Here is a 25,358-nt window from a genome sequence, read left to right on the forward strand (position 1 = left end):
CCTGTGGAACTCCCTCCCTTCAGATGCCAACTACCAGAAATTTAGAGGACATCTGAAGGCAGCCCTGTTTAGGGAAGCTTTTAATGTGTGATATTTTAATGTATTTTGATTTTTGTTGGAAGCCGCCCAGAGTGGCTGGGGAGATCCAGCCAGATGGGTGGGGTATAAATAATAATAATAATAATAATATAATTATTATTATTATTATTATTATTATTATTATTATTATTATTATACTGACTGGCAGTTGTTCTAGGAACCAGACCGGGGAGAAGTAACATTTCTAGCATGCAGGAATTTCCAGAGGGTGTGTGTGTGTGTGTTATGGCAAAACAATAACAACAATGGAATACCTAAAGACAAACACATTTTATTGTCAAAACAAAATAAAAAAATAAAAAAAATTCCTTCCAGTAGCACCTTAGAGACCAACTAAGTTTGTTCTTGGTATGAGTTTTCGTGTGCATGCACACTTCTTCATTTTATTGTGGCATTAGGTTTTGTGGGCTAAAGCCACTGACTTACGTATCCTGCAGAACCCTTTGCCGATCAACATGTTTAGAAGACGATGTTATGCAAAATAAAGCTGTTTTAGGGAGGCTTTCCTAATTTGCATAATCTATATAGGTCACAGCATTTGTCTCGTTATTTGGTGCAGAATCTGGGCACAGAAGGAGGCCTAAGGTACAATGCATACAGTTCTGGGTACAGCATGGCAGGGGCGGTACCCATCATTTGTTCCTGTGCTGAGGCCCAGTTCCTGAGGGTAGGGTAAAAGGTAAAGGTAAAGGTAAAGGGAGCCCTGATCATTAGGTCCAGTCGCGGACGACTCTGGGGTTGCAGCACTCATCTTGCTTTATTGGCCGAGGGAGCCAGCGTACAACTTCCGGGTCATGTGGCCAGTATGACTAAGCGGCTTGCAGCGCACGGAAACACCGTTTACCTTCCCGCCAGAGCGGTACCTATTTATCTACTTGCACTTTGACGTGCTTTCAGACTGCTAGGTTGGCAGGAGCTGGGACCGAGCAACAGGAGCTCACCCCATCGCGGGGATTCGAACCACCAACCTTCTGATCGGCAAGCCCTAGGCTCTGTGGTTTAACCCACAGTGCCACCCGCATCCCGAGTGGTAGGGTAGCCAGGTTCAAATTCCTGCTCAGCCACAAAACATCCTTTCTTAGCCTAATCTATGGTCATCATGACGATAAAATAGGATGTCCCAAGCATGCTATCCTAAGCATCTTAGAGGGAGGGTGACATACAAATGGGAGAGGAAAACCAGGAAGTTGCCTTATACCTAATCAGACTATTTTTGTCTGCTCAGTATTGTTCAGCTCTCCAGGCAAAGAAGGCCTTTCATATCACTTGCTACCAGATTCTCTTTTAACAGGAGATGCCAGGAATCGAACCAAGGACCTTCTGCATGCATCGTATGAGCTCTGCTGCTCAACTACAGCCTTTCAAATTATAATCAGAGGTGTGGGTAGATCTTGGACTGGAGAATGGGGCCTGGGGTGTGTGTGGACAGACTTGAAAGCATTGCAGTCCCTTCCTGGAAGATAACCTGGCACAAGTGGTGGTGAATTGCAAAAATGCTTTTGGTGTTTTCGGTGACTTGCACAGTCCAGGATTACCGGTAATCCCAAGGGACACTGATTTACTGCAAGCCGCAATTTTAGGATTCTTGCATTGCAAGGGCTTGCATGAGATGACTCCTGGGGTCCCTTCCGACTATACAATTCTATGATTCTATGACCAGGTGAACCAAGCCCTCTAATCAATGTGCATGGTGGCATTCAACAAAAGTTTGACTCAGAACAGTAGATCAACCTAACTTAGCCATGCTTATTCATTTCAGTGAGTCTACTCTTGAGTAAAGCTTGGTTGCATGCCATTTGTATTGTGCAAGAATAGTAACGATAACGAGAACAGCATCCTGTTCTCACAGTGGCCAGCCAGCTGCCCCTATGGGAAGCTCACATGGAGGTAGAACATAAAAAAGATGCTCTATGCTAAATCAAATCATGAAAGGCTTTAATAAATCAGACTCAGGCGTGGGCACAATGCCACTCTATATCAACACAACTGGCAACAGGTATTTATTTCCTGCCTTTAGTTATTTCCCATCCTATACCCTAAGGCCCCAGGATGGGTTACAGCATAAAATTAAAAAAAAACCTAATTAAAACAATTTACAGTCAACAATATAAGGTGCGTCCTCAAATGCCTTTGTTAGGCAGCTTGCCATGGCATCGTCCTTGATTTAAATTAAAGCAAAAAGCCGGTGAGATAGATTGTGTCCTGATGTAGGAGGAGACAAGTTTCAACCGTTTGCCCCACTGTGGTTTTGATTAGAATTGTGCCCCTGCTCCTTCCCAGTGCCTACTGTTTGCAAGGGAAGAAACTGGCATTCATTATGAAACTGGTGCAAATGGGAGCTTTCCACCAACTGCTAATAGCAGAATTGAGGGGTTACCTGGAGGGCAAAGGGTTAATTCCTTCCCCCTCTACACCATAGTCCCAATCAGACTCATGGGCCCCTCTTCCACCTATTTATTTACTGGGGGTGGGTGGGGGGAGATCAAACACACCAGGTATCCTACCTAGTTTGGCCTTTCCTTGAAGAAGAAGAAGAGTTTGGATTTGATATCCCGCTTTATCACTACCCGAAGGAGTCTCAAAGCGGCTAACATTCTCCTTTCCCTTCCTCCCCCACAACAAACACTCTGTGAGGTGAGTGGGGCTGAGAGTCTTCAAAGAAGTGTGACTAGCCCAAGGTCACCCAGCAGCTGCATGTGGAGGAGCGGAGACACGAACCCGGTTCCCCAGATTACGAGTCTACCACTCTTAACCACTACACCACACTGGCTCTGAACAGAGGGACGGGGAAAGCTGGGGAAGGGCTGTGGCTCAGTGGGTAGAGCCCATGCCTTGCATGTAGAAGGCATCTCCAGGTAGGACAGGGAGAGAGCTCAGTTTGAAACCCTGGACAGCTGCTGCCTGTCAGTATATAGAGAAAGCTGAGCTGGAACAAGCTTGTGTACAAGACAGCTTCGTCTTCTACAGAGTCAGAAGCCTTTTCTACAATGGCTGGTAGTGGCTCTCCAAGGTATCAGACTGGGTTCTCTCCGAGTCCTACCTGGAAATGCTGGTGACTGAATCCGAGACCTTATGCATACAAAGCAGGGTGGATAAAAATCAATTTTTAAAAAGGGGATTAAAAAAAAATTAAACGGATTCTTTTTTAATTTAAATTGGATTTTTAAAATAAAATGCTTTTGGAGGGAAAATCTTTCTATAGATAGTTTTCTATTTAAGCTACATTATAGTCCAAAGGCTATTCATCAGGAAATAAGGATTTGTTTTAAGTTTTTCATGTGTGCTAAAACTCAGTCTAAGTTGTGTGTGTTTTTTTTAAATGTTTAACCACATCAGTTAACAAACATTGTTACATATGCTATAATGTTATTGTTTTAGTTAAATAAATTGTTTAAATTGTTGTTAAGGGAATGATTATTTTTCTCCTCTCCAATAAAGTATAGCAGAAAAGTTGTCGAAATATAAACAGTTAACTTAAACCTCACCATAATTTCATAATTACCTATGTACCGGTATTTCTAGTGGTATAACCAAATCAGTCATTTTTGATATAACTGTAAAAACTACTCTGAAAACTTATAATTCCAAAAATGAAACCTTGTAAATATTAAGATTATACCAGCAAGAATGAGTCTTTCTGTTAAAAAAAATTTTTTTTTAATCAAGTCTTACTGACTAGTGATTTAAATCATGATTTAAATTGATTTGATTTAAATCAATCCACCCTGATACAAAGTAGAATGTTTGCCACTGAGCTACAGTCCTTCAAACAGTCCCTTTCATGCCAATTTGGGTGCTCCAGTTCTAACTGCAGAAGGAGGAGGCATTGCCTTTTGAAGACATCGGAAAGGTAGCCTACAAGGGCAAAGTTAGGTCTGCATTATACGCAGAGAGAAGGAGCTGAAAAGAGTTGTCCTGCAAGCCTGAAATCTGCCAAGCCTCAGAGCTTTGGGTAAATGCCCCCTTTACTGCCCAAAGACCAGAACCTTATTCTTTTATCCACATTGGAACCTGAAATTATAACTAGTGCATATGGATAGTGTCTGTTGAGATACAGTACACCCTTGTTGTTCCTTACATTTGCTGATGCTCAGCTGACACTCAAGCATGTTCTCAACACTAAGGTAGGGATGCTCAGGTTGGCAGTGCGTGCCATATTTTGGGTACAGCAAAATTCATTTAATAAGTATTCTGGATTTTGAATCTCTACCTCCATCAATAAAAACATCTCTGCCCCTGCCCAAAGAACTTGCCTTGTGTGTTCCAAGTGTAGGCCCTCAAAAACAATCTTCTTCTACATTCCTGTAAATGATACAAGGACCCAGCCCTGAAGAACAGATCCAGAGAATCTAAATGCAACTTCCAGAATGTAGTATGCTTTGTGCCCTATTTCATTCATCCAACAGCCCTTCCAAGCATTAACATACAGCAGAACTGGAGGTCATCTGACCCTGAATTGCCCAAGAGCATTCCGTGACCTCACAGCAGAATAACAAATGGAATGCATGTATCCCAGTTTCACACATCTAATGGGGTGGCCTGGGAATTGGTTGTGCAGATGAAGCAGCAAGTAGACCCCTGACAACAAGCACATCCTGGGGGTTTCCCTGCCAATAGCTTAAAGCAAAGACAGGCACAAAACACAAGGCAATTCCTCGTCCCTGGCAGCTGAAATCTGTCCCAGCCAAATTCCCCCCAGGAGCAGGTGCCTGGCAAGGGACCAGACTCCCCTCCCCAATGCATCCTTCTCTACTCCCACCATCCCAAGAGCATCCCGGGTGTGTCGGAGTCAGCCGACAACCGCAAAGGGCAGCCAAAGCACCAGATGATGCCACCAGATGATACAGCCTGGAAGGTGACCCCCAGCTCTATCCATCACATCCACCGCCAACATGCATGAGCAGCCATCTATGACATGGCAAGGGGCCAGACCCAAACACTGTGACACCAAGTGGTGGCATCCTATGTGGTCCTTAAGATAAGAAGAGAAGAAGAAGAAGAGTTTGGATTTGATATCCCGCCTTACCACTACCCGAAGGAGTCTCAAAGCGGCTAACATTCTCCTTTCCCTTCCTCCCCCACAACAAACACTCTGTGAGGTGAGTGGGGCTGAGAGACTTCAAAGAAGTGTGACTAGCCCAAGGTCACCCAGCAGCTGCATGTGGAGGAGCGGAGACGCAAACCCAGTTCCCCAGATTACGAGTCCACCACTCTTAACCACTACACCACACTGGCTCTCAATAAGTATTCTGGATTGATGCATAAGCTTGCATCAAGAGGCTTGGCGCTCAGCTGGTTAGATGGCTAGTTCAAAACTTTCCCTATCCTGCCCGGTTTTACAAAGAAACTCAAAGGCGCAAACCAGTACGTTTCCGAGCACAATTCAAAGTGTTGGCGCTGACCTTTAAAGCCCTAAATGGCCTCGGTCCTGCATACCCGAAGGAGTGTCTCCACCCCCATCGTTCAGCCCGGACACAGAGGTCCAGCGCCGAGGGCCTTCTGGTGGTTCCCTCACTGCGAGAAGCAAAGCTACAGGGAACCAGGCAGAGGGCCTTCTCGGTGGTAGCACCCGTCCTGTGGAACGCCCTCCCATCAGAGGTCAAAGAGATAAGCAACTACTTGACATTCAGAAAATACCTGAAGGCAGCCCTGTTTAGGGAAGTTTTTAATCTGTGACATTTTAATGTATTTTAATATTTGTTGGGAGCCGCCCAGAGTGGAATATTTGTTGGAACGCCGCAAACCCAGAAGTGATTGTTCCAGTTTGTGAACTATTTTTGGAAGCCGAACATCCAGCGGGGCTTCCACGGCTTCCAATTGGCTGCAGCAGCTTACTGCAGCCAATCAGAAGCCGCACCTTGGTTTCCGAACGTTTTGAAAGTTGAACAGACTTCTGGGACAGATTCCGTTCAACTTCCAAGGTACGACTGTATTGATGCAAACTGAAAACGAATCAAACAGTTCCAAAAATAGCCGTCAAATTAAACCCACACACACGCACAAGCTAAACCAGAGAAAACACCCTAACTTGTAAAACTGTGGCCTATTTAAAACAAAAACAAAAAACCACACATACAATTTACCTATACTATAGCCTAAAGCAGTGTAACGATGGGGCCTCATTCATCCAGTTCCACTTAATACAAAGCCTTCTCTCCTCCAGTTCTCGCAAAACCAGCTGGATTCGTATCAGAACTTGATAGTTCCGGGAGTTTTTCCAAAAGCTCAAAAACTGGAATATCTTTATGTTAGACATTTGCTATGGGAACTTCATGGCAAGTTCCGTTCCCTCACCAGAGGATACCCACAGGCCTGGTTGCTCACACCAGATATGAGAGGCCACTGCTTGGAGATGAAAGGGCTCCTTTTGTAATATAAGGGTGCCCAAGCACCACAGAACATTAAGCAATGCGGGAATAATAAGGTGAGGTGTTTTTTAAGGTAAGCCTATCCAGACATGCAGAATGCTGAACAGGAGTTGCGATAAGGTTTTTAGCTTATTCTTAACTTTAATTATATTCTTAACTGTGATAATGTTATTGTTTTGTTCTTTTTTTGTATGCGTCTTCAAAGTTTTATTACAATCAATAGGCATTTAAAGCTTGCAAAACAATACAGTAAATAAAATACAGTAAATAAAATTTACAAATTAAGCAATGCATGAGTAATTTCCAGATAGACTGGTTCAGAACTTCACTAACCACTATGCCATGCTGGCTGTAGATCAGGAGAAGTGATAGAAACTCAAGATATACAAGCTAGGCACCAAATGGCTCCTTAAACCAAAATGGAATGTCTAGTTGTCATCGGGGGGCAAGATGGCAAGTCTTATTTTTCAAATGATCATAGAATCATAGAGTTGGAAGAGACCACAAGGGCCATCCAGTCCAACCCCCTGCCAAGCAGGAAACACCATCAAAGCATTCCTGACAGATGGCTGTCAAGCCTCTGCTTAAAGACCTCCAAAGAAGGAGACTCCACCACACTCCTTGGTAGCAAATTCCACTGCCGAACAGCTCTCACTGTCAGCTCTCACTGATGGACTGGCTGTGCTTGATTCTCAGTCAACGTCTGGCTAGTTCAGATGACTACCTTGAGCTAGGTTAAGAACTTAAAAGAATTTTAAGTTGATAACTTAAAAGAAAAGTCACTTGATCCAGGGACAGTCCACATAGATAGTGGCCTATTCCTATCTCTCTTTTTTAATGGTGACACAGACCATTCAATGTAGGGATGTTCTTCCCAACTGTGAGCAGGGCTGTGGGGTGGGGTAAGTGAAGACAAGCTGCAACTATTAACTATAACATTGTTCACTGCTCCTGCTCAGGCTGCACAGAAAAAGCATTTTGGTTCCTGCAATTCATTCTGATTGTGCAGATAAAATATAACTAACAGAATTCTACAGGATGTGGTATCAGTATGTGAAAACAGTCAAGATCCAATGATCTTCAGCAATGCACCTCCAGATTGTGGAGGTGTCAGGTGCCATCCTGGCATCTTCACTTGGTCACAAGAGGTTGAAAGCCTGGTGCCTGGCTAATTTCGAACACAGATCAGGAGTGGGGGGAATCTTTGGCCCTCCAGATGTTGCTGAGCTGCAGCTCTCATCATTCCTGGCAATTGGCAGTGCTAACTGGGGCTGATCAGAGTTGCAGTTCAGCAAACACCCGGAGGACCAAACTTTCCCCACGCCATAACTAGATGCTCTCCATCTATACCTGAAGGAGCGTCTCCACCCCCATCGTTCTGCCCGGACACTGAAGTCCAATGCCGAGGGCCTTCTGGCAGTTCCCTCACTGCAAGAAGCAAAGCTACAGGGAACCATGCAGAGGGCCTTCTCAGTAGTGGTGCCCGCCCTGTGGAATGCCCTCCCATCAGATGTGTGACATTTTAATGTATTTTTAATCTTTGTTGGAAGTACCCAGAGTGGCTGGGGAAACCCAACCAGATGGGTGGGGTACAAATAAATTATTATTATTATTATTAATTATTATTATTATTATTATCTGGGCTGGTTTCAAGGAACCTGGAGGGTACAATTGGGAGGCATTTCTCCCCTCAGAAGAAGCAAGACCTGTGTTGGAAACAGGAGAGTGCAACTGTGAACGTTTTCAGGTACTAAAAGCTAATCGGGGGGGGGGGCTTCAAAAGACACAGTGGCTTGGGGGCTTCCTGTGCTGCTTGCCAAGGTATTCTTAAGGCACCCATATTGACTGGTGCTTTTGTAGGTGTGGCTTGGTTTGCAGTTGTCCTGGGACTCATCCAAAGCAGGAGACAAATCTGCTCCAGCTGTAAACCAACATCATATGGCTGGTGGGAAACTGGGTAGGTACGCTGAGAGCAAATTCCCATATCCTGACAAGACCTGCACAGAGGTGGCCAGACAAGGCCTCCTGAGAATCCTGAACTCACCTTGCCAGGCTACGCCCTCACCTGAGTACAATTTCTATCATGTGCCACTAAATGCCAGTTTTGAAAACCTGCATTTGTTATGCAAGTGTGTGCATACACTTACACAGACCGGATAATTTATATGAAATTATATGCAGAGCCCTGAGGTCATTTTCCCTAGCTGTTGAAAGCCCTAGATAGTCTTCCCTCCCACATCATCATCATCTGAAATTACATGTCATTGCCCACACCCTTTGAAGCTTGCCCTCGGAGCTTTTCATTTTTAAAGAAAGCAAAAGCTCAGAGTCTGAGAATATGGAATTCTGTGCCCTGTACCAGAATGCTGGAGAAGCACAGAATGGCCTGATTCAGTTGCTATGATCTCTGTTTGGTGAACCGTGGTTTATCAAACTAAAAGCAAGCATCATGCCCTAACACTTCCTCTCCACCTTAATGCCAGATTTCCAGGATTTGTTAGTTTTCCATTCTATCCAAACAAGGAAACCGTGGTTTTAAGATCTGTCCTGGCTTGCAAACTGGGAGAAAACAATGATTTCTTGGTTCAGTTGTTAAGAGGACTCTGCTGTTTAACAAACCCTAGAAGTCTTACATGAAGGCACAAGAGAGAATAAAAGAAGGTAAACGTAGGCACAATGGCTTATCAGACTGAGGTCATTATGTCTGAACATGACCATTATATAGAGTTCTACTAGGGTCATCTACTGGGGTGAAGCCCAATGCATGCAGAAATAAACCTGTGTACATGAACTGGCTGTGCATCAAATGATAATATTATAACACACATGATCCAAACTGTCCCTGTTTACAGATAGTCTATGTTTGTTCCTGGTAGATCACTGTCCTTCTTTGGTCAATCTTAGGAGTGCCTTGTTAACATTTTGTTAGTTTAAGTTGCCAGAGATGTCCATGGTTCAAGCTCCTGCCCCAGGAGATCAATATCTCTTGGGATGTAAACACCTTGCATCTAATGCACACACATGCAACTGTGCACACAGGCCTGGTTTGCACGTAGTGCTATGCCATGATTTATCAAAACATGGTTTGTTTGATCATCCATAGCCTGCCAAACTACGGTTCGTTTACTGCAAATGAATCATGAACTGAAGCTGCAGTTCTTTTGTTTGCTTACAAACCTTGGTTCGTTTTAATTACGACTTAGATTTATGTGCAACACCAGCACCTTTCCATAACCATGGTTTGCTTGTCCACCCCATACCAGACACTTACCAAGTTATAAAAGACCCAAGGCAAGAGCAAGTGGAAAACAAAACAAACTTTGGAGAAGCCAACCATGGTTTGCTTCCTCATTTGTAGGACATCTCCCACTAGCATTATGTACAAACCAAGTTATATACACCAAGATGCCATGTGGTACACAGCCTGCCATTTCTTGTGGCAATGGGGCATATTTCGAACTGTCAATAAGAGCTTCTGTAGCTGTGAAGGCAAGGCAAACAAGCTATCACAAAGTCAACAAATACAGAAGAATGAAAAAACTTTGTTAGCGTGTCCTGGCAGAGAGTGAGGCTTGCGAAACATCCTTGGCATAAGAACAGAGCTGTTATGAGCCCCATAAACAAACAGGGGTGTTACATATTCCTTTCTTCACCAGTAATATGTTGGACACTAGCCTGGCCCTACCATTAGGCAGAATGAGGAAGGCGCCTCAGGTGGCATATGCTGGGGATGGAGCAAAGAATTCGCAGCCCAACAGCCATTCCTCCCAACCCCTTGGTCATTCCCCTCTGTTTGATATCAGGGCTAGATGTCCTGTAGATCGATCATACCCGCATCCTGCCCAGAAACTGCTACCCTCAGATGCACTGGGGGATGCTATCCCACTGCCAGTGTTGAAGATTCAGTTGCCAGTCCACTCAGCTTCTGCGCATGGAACCTGGCATGAGTGGGCGAGGGAACATCTTGTGCTTTTCCTCAGGGCGTGGTTGGGGGCATATAATGACACCATGGTCCTGGACCCTCCTGAAGGAGGTGGCTCCTGGGATTTTGTCAAAAGCCCGACGCAAACACGTGGCAGGTGAAGGTCTTCCTGGCATGGGGAGGGGAAGAAAAGAGGGGGGGGGGCAAAACTTCACCAGCTCAGGAACAATTCCAAAAGGGGTGCCACTATCGCACAGCCACTTCACAAATCACAGTAAATTGACCTTCCAATAAACAATCATCTAACACCTGAGCTTTGGAAACAGAAGGTTTGGTTTGGGGCTGGGGTTTTTTTTTTTTAATCAAATAAAACTTTATAGTTGGTACTCAATAGAAAGTTCCCTCCCTCAAGCAAGAAGGAGCCAGTGATCTAGGAAGCGTAACAGTTTGCTGCCACCAGGTCTGGATTTGGTTCCCCACCCCCACCCCCCACCCTGAATAGATGCCTGGCCAGGAACAGAAGCAAGAGACAGTGGTTTTAGCCACCCCTTTGTTCCTATGAATCAGAGTTTCTCTGACTGTTTTTAGACTACAGTTCTCATCATCCCTGACCGCTGGTCCTGCTAGCTAGGGATGATGGGAGTTGTAGTGCAACAATAGCTGAAGTCCCAAGTTTGGGAAACCCTGCTATGAATGAATGATTCTAGAGCAAGAAAAGGGGAACTTGAGACCAACTAGAGGTTACTGGGCTACAATTCCCGCCAGCATGGCCAATAGCCTGGGATGATGGGGGTTGGAGCCAAGCGCTCCCCATCTCTGTTCTAACGTCTGCCCAAGCCAGGCTGCCATTAGAGGGGCAAAAAGCAAGGCAAGAACTAGCAAACGGTTCATAATTACGGCGGGCTTTACATATTCTGCGCCCTAGAAGTCCCTGACAAGCATTTATTGCTGTAGGAGAAAGTGAATGCACCTATGACTCTAGGGCCCCACTGAACAGGAGCTATTTAGCCTATGCAAGATCATAAAGCAGGCATCACACACACACACAGCCCTATGAGTGGCAACTGACACTGGCACTGAGTGGGCCTCCTAAGCTAGTGTGCTGCTCTCAGGTGGAGTGGGTGACGTTGTCCTATTGCCAATACGGTATTGAAACAAAATTAAATTGCCAGTTAAGTCACCTTCTGCCCAAAGGGGTACCATGTTGCTCTTCACTTCAGGCAACAAAATGTCTTGGACTAGCCCTGCCTAAGACTTACTGAAATAGCACATGTGAAGCAATATTTGAAGGCCAAGAATCATGCTGCCCGTGTTATTTAGTGTGCATGCATGTGCATGATAGAGCTACTTTACTGTCCTTATTGTGGATCCTATGGTTACTCCTCCCAGGACTTCACTTGAGCCATCATTTACCAGGACCAAATAATGAATCATAGAACTAAAGAGCCAAAAGGGACCTCCATGGTCATGTAGTCCAACCCCCTCCAATGCAGGAAAGATGTGAGGATGTTTTGGCCATGGGCAAAACGGATTTTCCATACCAGTTGAGGAGCCGCACCGTCACCACAAACAACTGAGATTATGAAACAGGGCATCACTCCAGCCAATAGGAGTCCCAACACTTCTTTAAATCGACCATTGATTATTCTCATTTTACAAGCAGAACCACAACAGTGAAAAACTGGAAATTGCCCATGGTCAACTAGAAAGCCCATGGCCAACCTGCGATACAAATCCAAATTTTTGTAGGTCCATGGCTGTTGTTCTGGGTAAGTGCTTCCCAAACCAGGAAATTCCTGCACTTTTTAGAAAATAATTTTTGAGAAATTAGTGTCATACACACAGTATACAAAGCCCTGTGTACCTCAGCTACAGAAAAGCAGAGCTTTTCCTATGGATACACAGAGATTTCTCAGGATGCTCAGGCCCGGCTTGCTATTGCAGTCCTGACTAACTGTCTAAAATAGCATCACTACATCACAGGCCCCAAAAAAACTCAAGGTTGCAGCAAAGACAAGGACAGGACAGGTTGGCGATGCCTGAAATGGTCCCCCTCCCTTTCTGGGACAGAGCAGAGCCAAGCGCTGTGGCTTGCTATCTCTAGATTTACTGCAACTGAAAATCTGGGCAATTGTTACAAACCAGTCCTCGAATGAGATCCTGCTCAGGCGATAAAAATAGCCACTAAAGCTGTGGTTACCTGGTTATGTAAAGGCTGTCTGGGCACCCGGCTCAGCCTCCAAAAGCATGGCAGGGGTGGGGGAGAGTCTGACCCAGCTGGGAGCCTCCATTCAGATGCGCTGGTCTGGAGCATCTTGTGGGATTACTGAAGCCGAGCAGCAGCAGCAGCAAATGAAAACCTTGAGCAAACATCCAGCCACTGGGGGGAAAACCCATGTTTGAACCTGGCACGATTGAGCAGGTCCTTGCTTTAAGGCCCAAGAAGGAAGCAGACTAAAATAATCAATGCCTGCATATTAATGTCACACACTTTAACTACTCTGTCTCGTTCACATGCTGGGTGGTAAAAGTCACCTCCCCACTGCCACGGTCCATAATCAATAAGAATCTGTGTTTAAGCGGCATAAGTCAGGTCATTTCTTCACAAGTCACACCCCCCCCCCTTTTCTTTGCTTTCACACTTTTATTTTTAGGAATCGTCTCCTTTCCATATAATCTGATAGCACACGGGCCCTGTCATGGCAAGAATAACCCTTTTTACAGCACATCATTCTGCCCCAACTCCATTTTGACCTTGGGCACACAGGGTTGGCTTGTGGGGACCTAATTTGGGTCTTCCTAGAACCACGAGATGCGGCAGAGTCCAGTGCAAGGCATTCATACACTGGGTGCCTCAAAACAAGTGACGAGCAGAGGCATTTCTGAGTACCAGAGCTGAGCTACCCCACAGATCTCCTCGTTTCGGCAGTCTAATTTGGGAGGCGGGGAGAGTAATTTTGCTCCTACTATTGCCGAAACAATACAGAGTCAGAAATCCTTTTACAATCTACTGTAGTGCAATCACCCAGAGACCTGCTGGTAGATTCCGTTCTACCTTCTGCTCACTCCTGGTGCAGAAGGAGGAATTTCAGAAGCTAGAGCTTGCCCAAAGATTCCTTCTCCGCAACTATTAAAGATGAAGGAGATCGGTCTTCTTAGGCATTTAGCATACTGAGTTTGTGAACACACTACCGGCTTAAAACATAGCAGGCTAAGGTGTTCCCCCCCCCCTCAATTTGCAGAGGAAACACATCAAAACACAGTATTTCCTAAGAAACAGCAGGACAGATACAGGATAGTTATGGATGGTGGCTAACTGCTTCCCAAACCTGCAGCGGGAGGGCTGGCTGCAGAGTAAAGGGGGGGGGGGTGCACAGCACCATTCCTACACACTATGCAAGCCCAAATCCAGCACCATTGCAAATAATTAAAGAGGGGCACAATATCACATCAAATACCTTCCCTTTAAATAATTAGTATCTGCAATACAGGCATGTTTCACATTTATACCACTCCAAAGAAAGCGGGGAATTGGAGTAACAGTGCTGAGACTTTTATTAAGAGAACCACATTTTGCAAGGTTTCCTGGGGAAAGGGAATAACTGCTCGATCCATTTAAATCTGCAGTATAGACATGATCAGGAGAAATAAATTTCTGAAGCATTTAAAAAAAAAAAAAAAAACAGAAACAAAAAACAGTATCAACAACCGAGGGAATGGGGGGTATGTATTTCCCAGGTTCAAAATACTGAAATTTTGGTGCTGGGGGGGGTGGAATATCCCCCCCAACAGAGATCCAAACTCAGAAGCAATATGCTGACAAATATTTGTGTGGTTGTTCACGAGTGCAACAGATGAGTAACTTTTTTTGGTGTGTGTGTGTGTGTGTACACATTATCATACAAAACTTTTAAGTAAATCTCAAAGTGTCACATGAATGGGAGGCAGCAGGAAGAGAAGGCAGATTTTCTAGGCGTCAGAAGCAATGTTTGAAGTGCCTGGGTGAGCAGACACTTAGATGTATTTGTTTTTTTTTCAGCCCTGCAAAAATATAGCATTCATCTGGAGATGTCCAGATATTGCTCACGGCTTAGGTCAAAGCAGTGGAAAAGATGGTTACATGAGAGGACTGTTTTCTATGGCCCCATTACCATCCCAAGGTCAAATGATGCAGACAATATTTTGAGTGGTGCTGAAAATACAAGAGGGCTCCTCTGATTTCCGAGTTAAATTCAAGAAGCTGCTTTCGACGGAGATCCAGTGAATCGAAAGAACTTCATGCCACCATTTCTGTTGAATTGCAGACCACATGTTGAGGCAGACAACTTGCTTACCTTTTATGATATCCTTTTGCAGCACCTCACAATCCCTTCTGGTTTTTACCGTCCTAAACAATTTGGTGCCCTCTGCAAATGTGACCACCTCTCTATTCACCTCTAACCCCAGGTCAGTTATGAACAAGTTAAAAGGGGGGGGGGAGAGACCCACCCACCACTCCCAATACAAAAAGCCTCTATTTCTTCATATTGGAATTCACATTCCAACAAAGGAATTTTTGTTCCTGGGAAGAACACAGTCGTCTATTTTGATCTAATCACTACAAACCACCTGCAATTCTATACCAGGAGAGAGGGCCATCAGTGAGCAGTAGGCCGTTACAGGAACAGCCACAAGTGTTTTCTTGAAAACCATGGTTATAAACCAGAGTTTAGTTTTCACTGGGTCAGAACATCCAGTGAAATAGCACATGCAAGATTGCAAGAGACAATTATAAATAGCAAAAATGCTAGACAACTAACATGCTGGTCCCCATTGCACTCTTTAGGTATATATAGATACTTGACTGGAGATTGGCCGATAATCATAGTGAGATCCTCAAACTGGTATAAAATGCACATTCACATGTGTGGCCCACTCACTGCCCAGATCAGGGGTCAGCAACCTTTTTCAGCCGTGGGCCGATCCACCGTCCCTTAGACCATGTGCTGGGCCAGACTATATTTTCGGGGACAAAATGAACAAATTCCTATGCCCCACAAATAACCCAGAGATGCATTTAAATAAAAGGACACATTCTACTCATGTAAGAACACGCTGATTCCTGTCCCGGGCAGGATTGAGAAGGTGATTGGGCCGCATCCGGCCCACGGGCCTTAGGTTGTCTAACCCTGGCCCAGAGCTCACCCACCTATGCCCTTGGGCCAAGGTGCAAACCAGGAAAGCAAGTCTTTACCTCCACTAGGGAGCCAGGCTAGTGAATGTCCACCACCACATCATGCACAATGGGGTTATATAACATTGTTTAAGTGAAACAGGACTGGAATGTTGGGGATCAAGATTCCCAGGATTAAATCCCAGCACCAGCAGTTGCTAATGGGTGGCCAATTACAGGAAGCATCATTTGAATACAATACCCTGCTTGAGTCAAGCCAGTAGGCGTGAGAGAGAATAATGGGAGAGCCTACCACCCAGCCTCCTTCATCCAAGTAGCAGCTGTCTCAAAACAGCCAATTTCTTCCATTAAAAAAAGGCACGTTGCCAAATGGAAGAGTTTCAAACTACAGGGACACCTCTGGGATGCTCTCACACTGCAATTCTTTTTTCCCTTTCCCTTTCTTGTTTGTAATGCACTTTAAATAAAGTCAGGATTCAAAATGCTCAAAGAAGGCCTCTGGTGCCTTGATCCAGCTGTGTCGGTATGATAAGTAAAGCATGCTTTCAAGCTGCACAGAAATCTTCTTCACATAAAATAATTCTGTGAAATCCAAAAGCTTGCCACCCTGCCAACATGGTCTAATGCCGAGTTAGGCAACATGATTATCTCGGATGCTGTTGAGCTACAGCTCCCATTCTCCCTGATCACAGATCATGCTGGTTTATGTAACAAATATGGTCTTATTTGCCTTCACTACATGCCTATGGAGCAGGGAGGGGAGAGAAGTCATAGGGCAGTAAGATTTCAGTTCTGCAGATAAGAAACTGTGGTGGCCATGGCACAGTCAGGATGTCAGGGCAGATCCTCCACTGGGATTCCCGCACTGAACCACATTGGCTCCCTCTCTGTATCACTAGTAAGGAATGGGCAACAGCCTCCACAAGTCAAATCAGGGGTCAGGGCCTGTTGCTATTGCTGCCTGCCGATCCCATCTGCATCCTCATTTAACCCCGCTTCCCAGCTGGACTTAGCAGCTGAGGGATTATTCAAGCCCCCACAGAGCTGGTGTAGCAAAGCCCAGGGACAGCCAAGCCTTTGCTGCCTCTCTGCTCACATCACAACCCTGCGCAGTCCACAATGAAATAATCCTCCCCCATATAATCTGCATGCTGGAAACCCAAATTCAGTTATCAAAACAATTTGCATGCATTGGCCTACTCTTATGTAATTTATTCTGCTTTCAGTGTTCAGTTTTTTTTTTTCAAGGAATTTGCTGGGAGAGGGGAAGCTGCAGACCCAAGAGAAGTGGTTTTCAGACTGTGTTTGGGTGATCCCTGGAGTCGGGCAGAAACTTTTCTGGGGGTGGTGACTGACAGGGCAAGAAATGGCAGACAAGAGTCCCTGAAATGAGAGGTGGTCCACGAATCATGCAATTAACAACCACATGGGAGCCATCTAAACCACAGATGGAGATATGCATCTCTTTGGATATTTTTGGACTACAGCTCCCATCATCCTTGGCCACTGGCTATGCTGGATTTTGCTCATGGAAGTTGTGGGTCCAAGGCAACATCTGATTCCCTTCCTATGTTCTAACTAGTGTGCCTTAAGTTCACATGGGACAACACACAGTGAAGGCCAGGCGTCTGGTCCAATGCCCTACATGTACCCAACGTATACATTGGATCATGTTCCAGAACCCTTGGCAGCATGGGCACAGTTCCTTGGCAGCCAAGCCAATAAGAAAAGGGTTTGCCAAAGGTTTAAAGCTTGAAAAATCACTGGCATAAAATAATAAAGAATGGCATAGAACAGGGATAGCCTACCTGGCGCCTTCTAGTAGTTGTTGGGAGGACTACAACTCCCATCATCTCTGAGCATTGGCCACAATGGCTGGGAGTTGGAGTTCAGCAACAACTGGAGGGCAACACGCTGCCTATCCCACCACAGAGACTGGGGAGAAGTGTGTTGCCAAGTTCAGTAGAGTCATCAAGAGAAGGGCTTCTTTCCACGCACAGAAAGTTCAGCTCCTGATCACAGGCAGCTTGGCCCAGAATCTTGTTGCTGTAACAGCCTAACAGAAGGCTTAGACATTTTCTTTGCTTTATAACAAGCTAAGGTTGAGTCTGAAGGAGCGTCTCCACCCCCATCATTCTGCCCGGACACTGAGGTCCAGTGCCGAGGGCCTTCTGGCGGTTCCCTCACTACGAGAAGCCAAGTTACAGGGAACCAGGCAGAGGGCCTTCTCGGTAGTGGCACCCTCCCACCAGATGTCAAAGAAAAAAACAACTACCAGACATTTAGAAGACATCTGAAGGCAGCCCTGTTTAGGGAGGCTTTTCATAGAATCATAGAGTTGGAAGAGACCACAAGGGCCATCCAGTCCAACCCCCTGCCAAGCAGGAAACACCATCAAAGCATTAATGTTTAATAGATTATTGCATTTTAATGTTGTGTTGGAAGCCGCCCAGAGTGGCTGGGGAAACACAGCCAGATGGGCGGGGTATAAATAATAAATTATGATTATTGTTATTATTATTATTATTAGTCTAGTCACAACATCCTGGCCGGAAGGCAGCCACCTAAATCAGGAGGATGCTGGAAAACTCTGGCATCAAAGAAGAAGTGCAACATCAGTACCAGTCCTCACTGTGGCAATGAAGCCTTAAGCTAACAAATTTAGGCACACAACATGGAAGAGTTTGCACAGAGCCACAGGGGGAAAGGGCCTGTGCTTCATTTCCAACACAGTGTATTTTCATTTGCTTTCCGATAGAAAATCTGGTCAGTGCCCTGCTCTGTGGTGTGGCGAGGGAAAGGAGAACTCCGAAGTTGCTCCAGCACCAAACAAACTAACACTGAGCCCTTCCAATAGCAGCAGGGGCAGCCTGACTCTTGAGTAATATGTGCTGCAAGAAGATGCCACTGACCTAAAGGGGGCCAGCCTTCTCCAGTCCCAGTCCTGCTTTGAGTAGACTCATTGAAAGTAATGAAATTTAAGTTGTATGTGTCCATTAATTCCAATGGGCCCACTCTGTGTGGTGTGGGACTAGAACTGGATACAGGCCACACACATCCCACTTCTCATTTCCAGCCTAGACCTCCAAGTTCATGCTAACAGAAGCTTTGGAGCCACCTGGACAAGTCTCTCTCTCTCTCGCTCTCTCTCTCTCTCTCGCTCTCTCTCTCTCTCACACACACACACACACACACTTCCCCTTTTGATTCTGCTGATGCTCCTTTCCATTTCCCTTCAGGATAAAAAGCTGAACTCTTGATCTTAATGTGGAATGATACAAATTGACACAGAATGAGCTATATTTATTTCACATAACTTCGTCAGCCAAAGGCCATCGTCAAAGAAAGCAACCGTCTTGAGTCCTACTCTTCCATCTTCTCCCTGAACACCAGTGTCTGGGGTGTTCGTTGTGTTCTGACTCTGCTTCTAGATGTTTCTGTCCATCCAAATTCCTTTCCTCCCCCCCCAACCCCCCTCTTCTTCCCACATCCTCAAAACGGATAAGATAAGAAAGGTGTCAGGCAGATCAGGAGAGAAGCACTGCAGTGCAGTGGTAGTGCTTGGCTTGCAGAAGGTCACAAGTTCAATTCCTGGCATCTCCAGGTAGAGCTGGGAATGTCCCCTGCCCGAATCCCTGAAGAGCTACTGCCAGTCAGTGTGGACAATACTGAGCTGGTCAGGCCAATAGTCTGATTTCTTAGAAAGAAAGAAAAAGATAGTCCCCAATTCCAAGCAAAAGACGAACGAGACCCGTCTTTTAACAGCACATCCTAGACACATTCAGCCTCTGGCATAATTGACCAGTCAGCTATGCCAAAGGCAGCACAAAGCAAATTTGGCTGAGAAACTGGGCAAGGGAGCTGAAATGCAAACAGCACCAGGGCCAGTTCCCCCAGCCAGCCTGAGCAAGGAGGGCCAAATTCAGTTTGGACACCCAGGGGATATAGCACACTGCACACTGAGACGCACTGGACAGTTTACATTATGTGTGCAAGGCTAGATCTAATGGTCTGGGAAGATAATAAAGCTGCAAAGTCTCATGCCGGTAGTGGTGGTAGTAGTAGTAGTAGTAATAATAATAATAATAATAATAATAATAATAATAATAATAATAAGGCATTAAGTCTTTGGAAGAAAAGGGGCTGAATTTCAGCCCAAGCTGCTGCCCCAAGAGCACACTTGATAAACTGGGATCCCACGATCCATCCTGATGCTGCAGAGTGGGTAGATCGGCTGCACCGCAATTGCCCTGCCAGGCACCAACACTACTCACAGGACTTCCATCACTGCTTTTCACAGCACATTATTATGATAAGCCCCTTGGCACTGCATGGCATTCCCCCAGCCCAGTTACTGGCTGTCATTGCTCTTTACTCTATTATCCCCTCTCCTAGGCACACTCACTGCTGTTCTGTTGCCCTGTACTCACCAGCTTCCCATCCCATTACCCAAGACCAACTCACTCATCTTACTAGCACAGTTCATCACCTACATTACAGGCACCCTTGCCATTCTCTAAACTCTGCCTCTGAATGCCTCTTTGTTGGAGACACTCCACGCCCTGTGATCACCGCAGCAAGGGTGCTCCCCATGGAGCCTGTGTGTTTTGTCCTTGTTAACTGACTGTGCAACCATCTTTTCCAGAAATCTTCACTGGAATGACCCTACAGCTCAGAACACAGCCACCTGACGACTATTATTCACTATTTCGGTCGCAACGTAGCTTGCCACCTGCATCTGCAAATTCTCTCAATGGCTGATCAGGCTGATGAGCTGGCTGATGTGCAACTGTGTCCAATGAAGCCCAGGATTGTGTTGGAATTTGACACAGAGGAATTCCAAGCCGTATGCAACGACTGAATCTGGAAAGCCTCTGGATTTGGGATTAGGAGCATCTTCGCTGCAATGTTTCTGCCGGACCATGGCAAGATTCCCCAGGGGAAAAGGAGGAAGTGGGAGAAAGAATTAACAATAAGTTGGGGACAGGGAACCTGTCATCCTCCAGGTGTTTGTAGACCACAACTCCTATCTCCCTTGGCCATACTAGCAGGGGGATGGGAGGTGGTGCCCAACAACATCTTAAAGGGCCATGGCTTCTCCAGCCCAGGTCAGTAAGCGGAACTGCATTAGCTGGAGCAGAAACAAAACCAAGCCACAGGCCACAGGGCCGAGCCATGGAATCTTTGTGTGGCATTTCCCACCCCAGAGGCAAGTCTGGCACCTACCTGGGAAATACCTGGGACTCTGGCCTGATTCCATGTCTCACACACACAAGCTACCCGGCAGCCTGAAACCCAGAGCTGGAGCAGAGAGGCGGATGGATACAGAAAAGAGAAAGTGAGGAAAGGGGAGGGATGTTTAGGACAGAGTGGAGAATTAGAATGAGGCAAGGAAGCGTAAGGGGAAAGACAAAAAGAGAGAAGGAGGGTTGTGAGCACAGACCAGAGGCAGCGAGGGCTTCCCCAGCAAACTCCAAGCCTTGCCTGGAGGCCCAAGAATGAGATAAAGTCAGTCCCTTCCCTCTCCCCCCAATCATTTCAATCCCCAAGAGGCAGATTCGTACACAGGAAGCTGATTTATTCCGAGTCAGACCACTGGCCCATCTAAATCAGTACTGGCAGCACTGACTGGCAGCAGAGTTTCAGGAAGGGATTCTTCCCCAGTCCTACATGGAGAAGTACCTGCATGCACAGCCCTTCTCCCAAATCAGTTAAAAGGCAACAGCGGAGCCGAAGGATGCAAGTGTAAGGACTGTGAATGGAAGGAAGGCAGAGTTACTGAGTCCCTTTATCAACGTGTCAGGTGAGACAGGTAGGCAAGTGGCTGCCAGGCCTGAACAACATGGGTCACAGATCAGCAGAGTCCCAAAAGCCAGGCATTTGCTCCTCCCCAAGACATCCAGAAAAGGGAAAGCTATTGTGATCCGTAGTGATGGGGGGGGGAGGTTGGGAAGAGACAGGCCACACCACTGCCACAGGCAATAGAGGCCAGGGGCCAATTTGGGCTGGAGTGCAGGGGCAGGGTGGAGTGGAGAGAATGCCTGCATTTGTCAAAGCAAAGCAGGCAGCTAGCTAGTAAAGAGAGATTTGCCAAGAGGCAATCCAAAGCACATTCATTTTTGCAAGGTCAAGATGGGCGCCTACAGAGCTGGATAGGAGGTTGTCATTGGGGGGGAAGAGCAACTGGGAGAAGGATGGGGTTCTGAAGGGCATCACTCAGGCATGCTGGACGTTATCCCTTTTAGTTGCATTTTGCCCAAGGTCTTCCTTGTATGGTATGACAACTACGGCTAGATCATAGCCCAACAGGCCTGGCTCAAGATTTCTTGCTTGCTTGCTTGGGGAAATTAAAACATTGCTCCCCACTCCTCTCCTGTGCTCAGCAGCATAACAAGAGCACATTAAATGACCCAAGAGATAACCAAGATAATATCTCCCCCCCCCACCCCCAGTTTCATTTGTAAGGTCTGTCACTTCTTTGCTCACTTCTCCTTTACAATTGAATCTATGCCCTCAGGCAGTGGGGATCAAGAAGGCTCTCAATTATGTCTACTGGAATGCAGGCGGGGGGGGGGGTATCACTCAACAGAGGACAAGCTTCCTCTGTGCACCTCCTTCAAAGTGAAGTCTCCCCCCCCTCTCTTTTCAATGCCCTTTAGCATAGCTGAGACATACACCTGAGGCATTGGCCCAGCTTGTCCCTGCAGCCTAGATCTGCTCCAGCTTGGAACTCCAGGGGCAGAGCCATCCCTGGATATATTTTATGCACCTTAGCTGTACCTCTGGGTTGGCCTAGGTGTATGTGTGTGGTGGAGAGTGCTGTTCCTTCGCTGCATTCACAACATCATGTCCCTCGGTCCAGATTAAGTAACCCAGAAGCGTGGATCATGTACTCACAGCCATCTGACACAGATCAAAACTGCTCCCCAATTTTGCTTGGGAAGGATGACCACCTTCTGCAGGACCTTAACCTCCTCCTTTAGGTACGCAAGGGTACCTAAAGGGGGAAACTAACCCGTGTTAGGGGATTGCAACCCTGCTCTCAGCTCCAACCCACTTCCTGTTCCTTGTTCCCAATGGCTCAACAACCAAGCCACCATTCAGCTCAATGACACTGCTGTTGGGGGGCCTGGAAAGAGAAAGGGAAAGACCTCTTGTTAAGCAGCCCCACCTAAGATGGGGAGCCGGTTCAAACAGCAGACCTGTCTTTTTCCCACATGGAACAGAAAAGGAAAGCGTCTGTGAAGGAGGGAAGAGAGAGGAGGAGGAGCCTCTGGGTCGTCGTCCCCCCTCCCTCCTCACGCACAGAGATCTAGGTCAACACTGATGCTTCAAGCTTTGGACAGTTTGTCAGAATAAGGGATTCATCTCATCTCTTTCCTTTCTCTCTCTCTCTCTCAAACCCCCCCCCCCCCATATCTCCTGCCTGGCAACTAGCTTGTCTCTCCTCCCACCCCTCCTCTTCAGCTTCTGGGCAAACAACCCAGTGGTGGGGTCAGCTCATCAGAGAGACCCTCCATAAGCCAGGCAAAGGTCGAAGGGGGAGGTCGTGTTTCTCAACTTGCTGGAGATCTGGGTGCCCTGTTTCCGTGGGTGTGCAAGGGAGGCAATCGCTGGCTGTCCTGTCTCTGTCCCCTGGGTAGTTTGCCCCCCCCACATTTGCCCCAATGCACCCCTCCTCTGCCGTGCCCCCCCCCGACGCTCCCGACACCGCATTGCCAGCCCTCGTGCCTCTCCCCACCCCCCGCCCCAAGTAGCGCTGTTCAGAACAGTTCAATAACTTCCACCTTGTGACGCAGACCTGAGCTGTGTTTGGGGAGGGGGAGAGGGGGCAATGCAATGCTAGATGGGAGAAAGGTGACGGGTTCCCTCGTAATACCACAAACCCCCTTCTCATGGGGTGAGAGAGAGAGAGAGAGAGAGAGAGAGAAGAACGATTTTCCAAGCATTGCCCTTCACTAGTCACTCGAGAGGTACTGCAACCCGGCATTCACACGGTCGTCCCTTCCCGATCCGGATCTTGGGGAGAGGAGTCTAGATTCTGCCCTATGCAGCATCACTGGGACGGGAATAGGAAACACTGTCCCCTTCCTACCCACTCTGTATTTCGTTTCGCGAATCCCAGGCAGCCAAAGATCCAAGGGGGGGGGGGATCTTCTCCATAGGGGCTGATCGGAGAGGGATCGGAGCCTTGGAAATAAGTAAGGGATTTTTCCCAGGACGGGTGTCGGGGAAAAAAAGTGAATGAGACCCAGGCGGGGAGGCAGGAAGGAGGTGCAGAAGCCGGAGGAGGCAGCAGCGTCACTCACCTAGGATCATCCCCGCTGAGCTCACGCTGCCGGAGCAGCACCTGACGTCTGGCAGCGGCGCAGCAGGATGGCAGGCAGCCGCCGAGGCAGAGGATCAGCTGCCGCCGCCTCCTCTTCTTCCTCCTCCTCCGCCTCCCCCGTGTCCGCTGCGGTGCTGCTGCTGCTGGTGGTGGCGGAGGCAGCAGCAGCGCTAGGAGCGAGCTGGGATAGACGACAGCAGCGGTGGCGGTGGCGGCGGCCGGAGTAGCAGCGCCGGCGCAGGAGCAGCGCCGGCTGCAGCAGGGCTGGCGAGCGGCAGAGCCGGAGTAACAGGAGGCATCGCCAAAAAAATGTCAGCGCAGCGAAGCACACGCTTTTTTTTTTTTTTTCCTTCTCTCTACACCCGCCGGCAGGCGGCTCGCGCGCGCCCTCTCCGGCTCGCCATTGGCCGCGGCGCGAAGGCGGGCGCCCAATGAGAGCTGCCCGGAGCCAACTCGCCAAAAACACTCACACACACACTCAGCGCCAAGCCCTCGAGCGGGAGGGGCCCCCCCTCTTCGACCCGCTCCTTCTGCCTCGCCTGCCCCTCAAAGTCTGCGTAGCCGGCCGACGACGCTCTCTCCGCAGTGGCAGCTGCAGGTAGAAACGCACCACCTTCGGCGCCTCTCGGGCGCCGCGCGCCCCGGCAGCCGAAACCTTGCTGATGGGGACGCGAGGAGGCGGCCGGGTCGTCAGAACGAGCGCGTGCGCACGAACGCACACACGCGCACACACACACACACCTGGCGTGGCAGGACAGCAGCCCGCGCGCCACTACGAGGCGGGGACGCTATCTGCAGGCCGGTCCTTTCTTTGCGCGCCTTCACTTCTGGCGAAAAAGCGCCGCCAGAGGGTTCGGGGGTGGGTGGGTGAGTGGGGGGGGGGAGAGAGAAAAGGGTCCAGGAATATCTCTGCCTGAGCAGCAGGGTTAGTTGGAGGGCTCATGGTGTAGAATGCTAAAATATGACTATTATCATTAGCAGCAGCATGGTTTCTAAATTCCATGCCAAGGAAAGCTGGATTTTGCAATCTCCCGCAGTTTTTGAAAATCGCACCTTTTACATATAAAACTTGCATTTTTACTATTATGCAAATAAGGGCGGGCAGGCGGGTGGGCTATACATCTTGAAATCCCCATAGCACTGCAGGCTTCAAAATGAGTTTGTACGTCTGGAGGGCCCAGTGGTGGAGGAGGCCTCTCCGGCACCTAGGGGCAAACTGCCCCCAGCTTGCTCTGCCTCTGGGAGGGCCACAGGTTCTCCATACCCAGAAAACAGGTATTAGGGTGCTAATATGTTAATGTTAAGCCAGGAGAAGCTGCCGCCCACATAAGGTTAAGGGGTGATATGATAGCCATTTCAAATATATAAAAGGGTGTCATATAGAGGAGGGAGAAAGGTTGTTTTCTGCTGCACCAAAGAAGTGGACACGGAGCAATGGATTCAAACTACAAGAAAGAAGATTCCACC

At 47.4% G+C, this 25,358-nt stretch overlaps 1 protein-coding gene across 5 annotated transcripts in view; it reads right to left on the reverse strand.

The window, feature by feature from the left end:
• The window catches only part of ZNF385A (zinc finger protein 385A), a 180,982-nt gene that overhangs the window by 114,917 nt on the left and 40,707 nt on the right, over window positions 1-25,358 (reverse strand). The window contains exon 1 of one of the 5 annotated variants that reach the window (XM_033138555.1): window positions 23,872-24,220. The exons of the other annotated variants lie outside the window; for them this stretch is intronic. Within the exon in view, the coding sequence (XP_032994446.1) occupies window positions 23,872-23,881 (10 nt within the window). The 5' untranslated portion in view covers window positions 23,882-24,220. Of the gene's footprint in view, window positions 1-23,871; window positions 24,221-25,358 lie in introns of those variants that run through there. 5 annotated transcript variants of the gene reach the window in all.

The sequence above is a fragment of the Lacerta agilis genome, chromosome 2 (assembly GCF_009819535.1).
Source record: "Lacerta agilis isolate rLacAgi1 chromosome 2, rLacAgi1.pri, whole genome shotgun sequence".
Lineage (NCBI taxonomy): Eukaryota > Metazoa > Chordata > Lepidosauria > Squamata > Lacertidae > Lacerta > Lacerta agilis.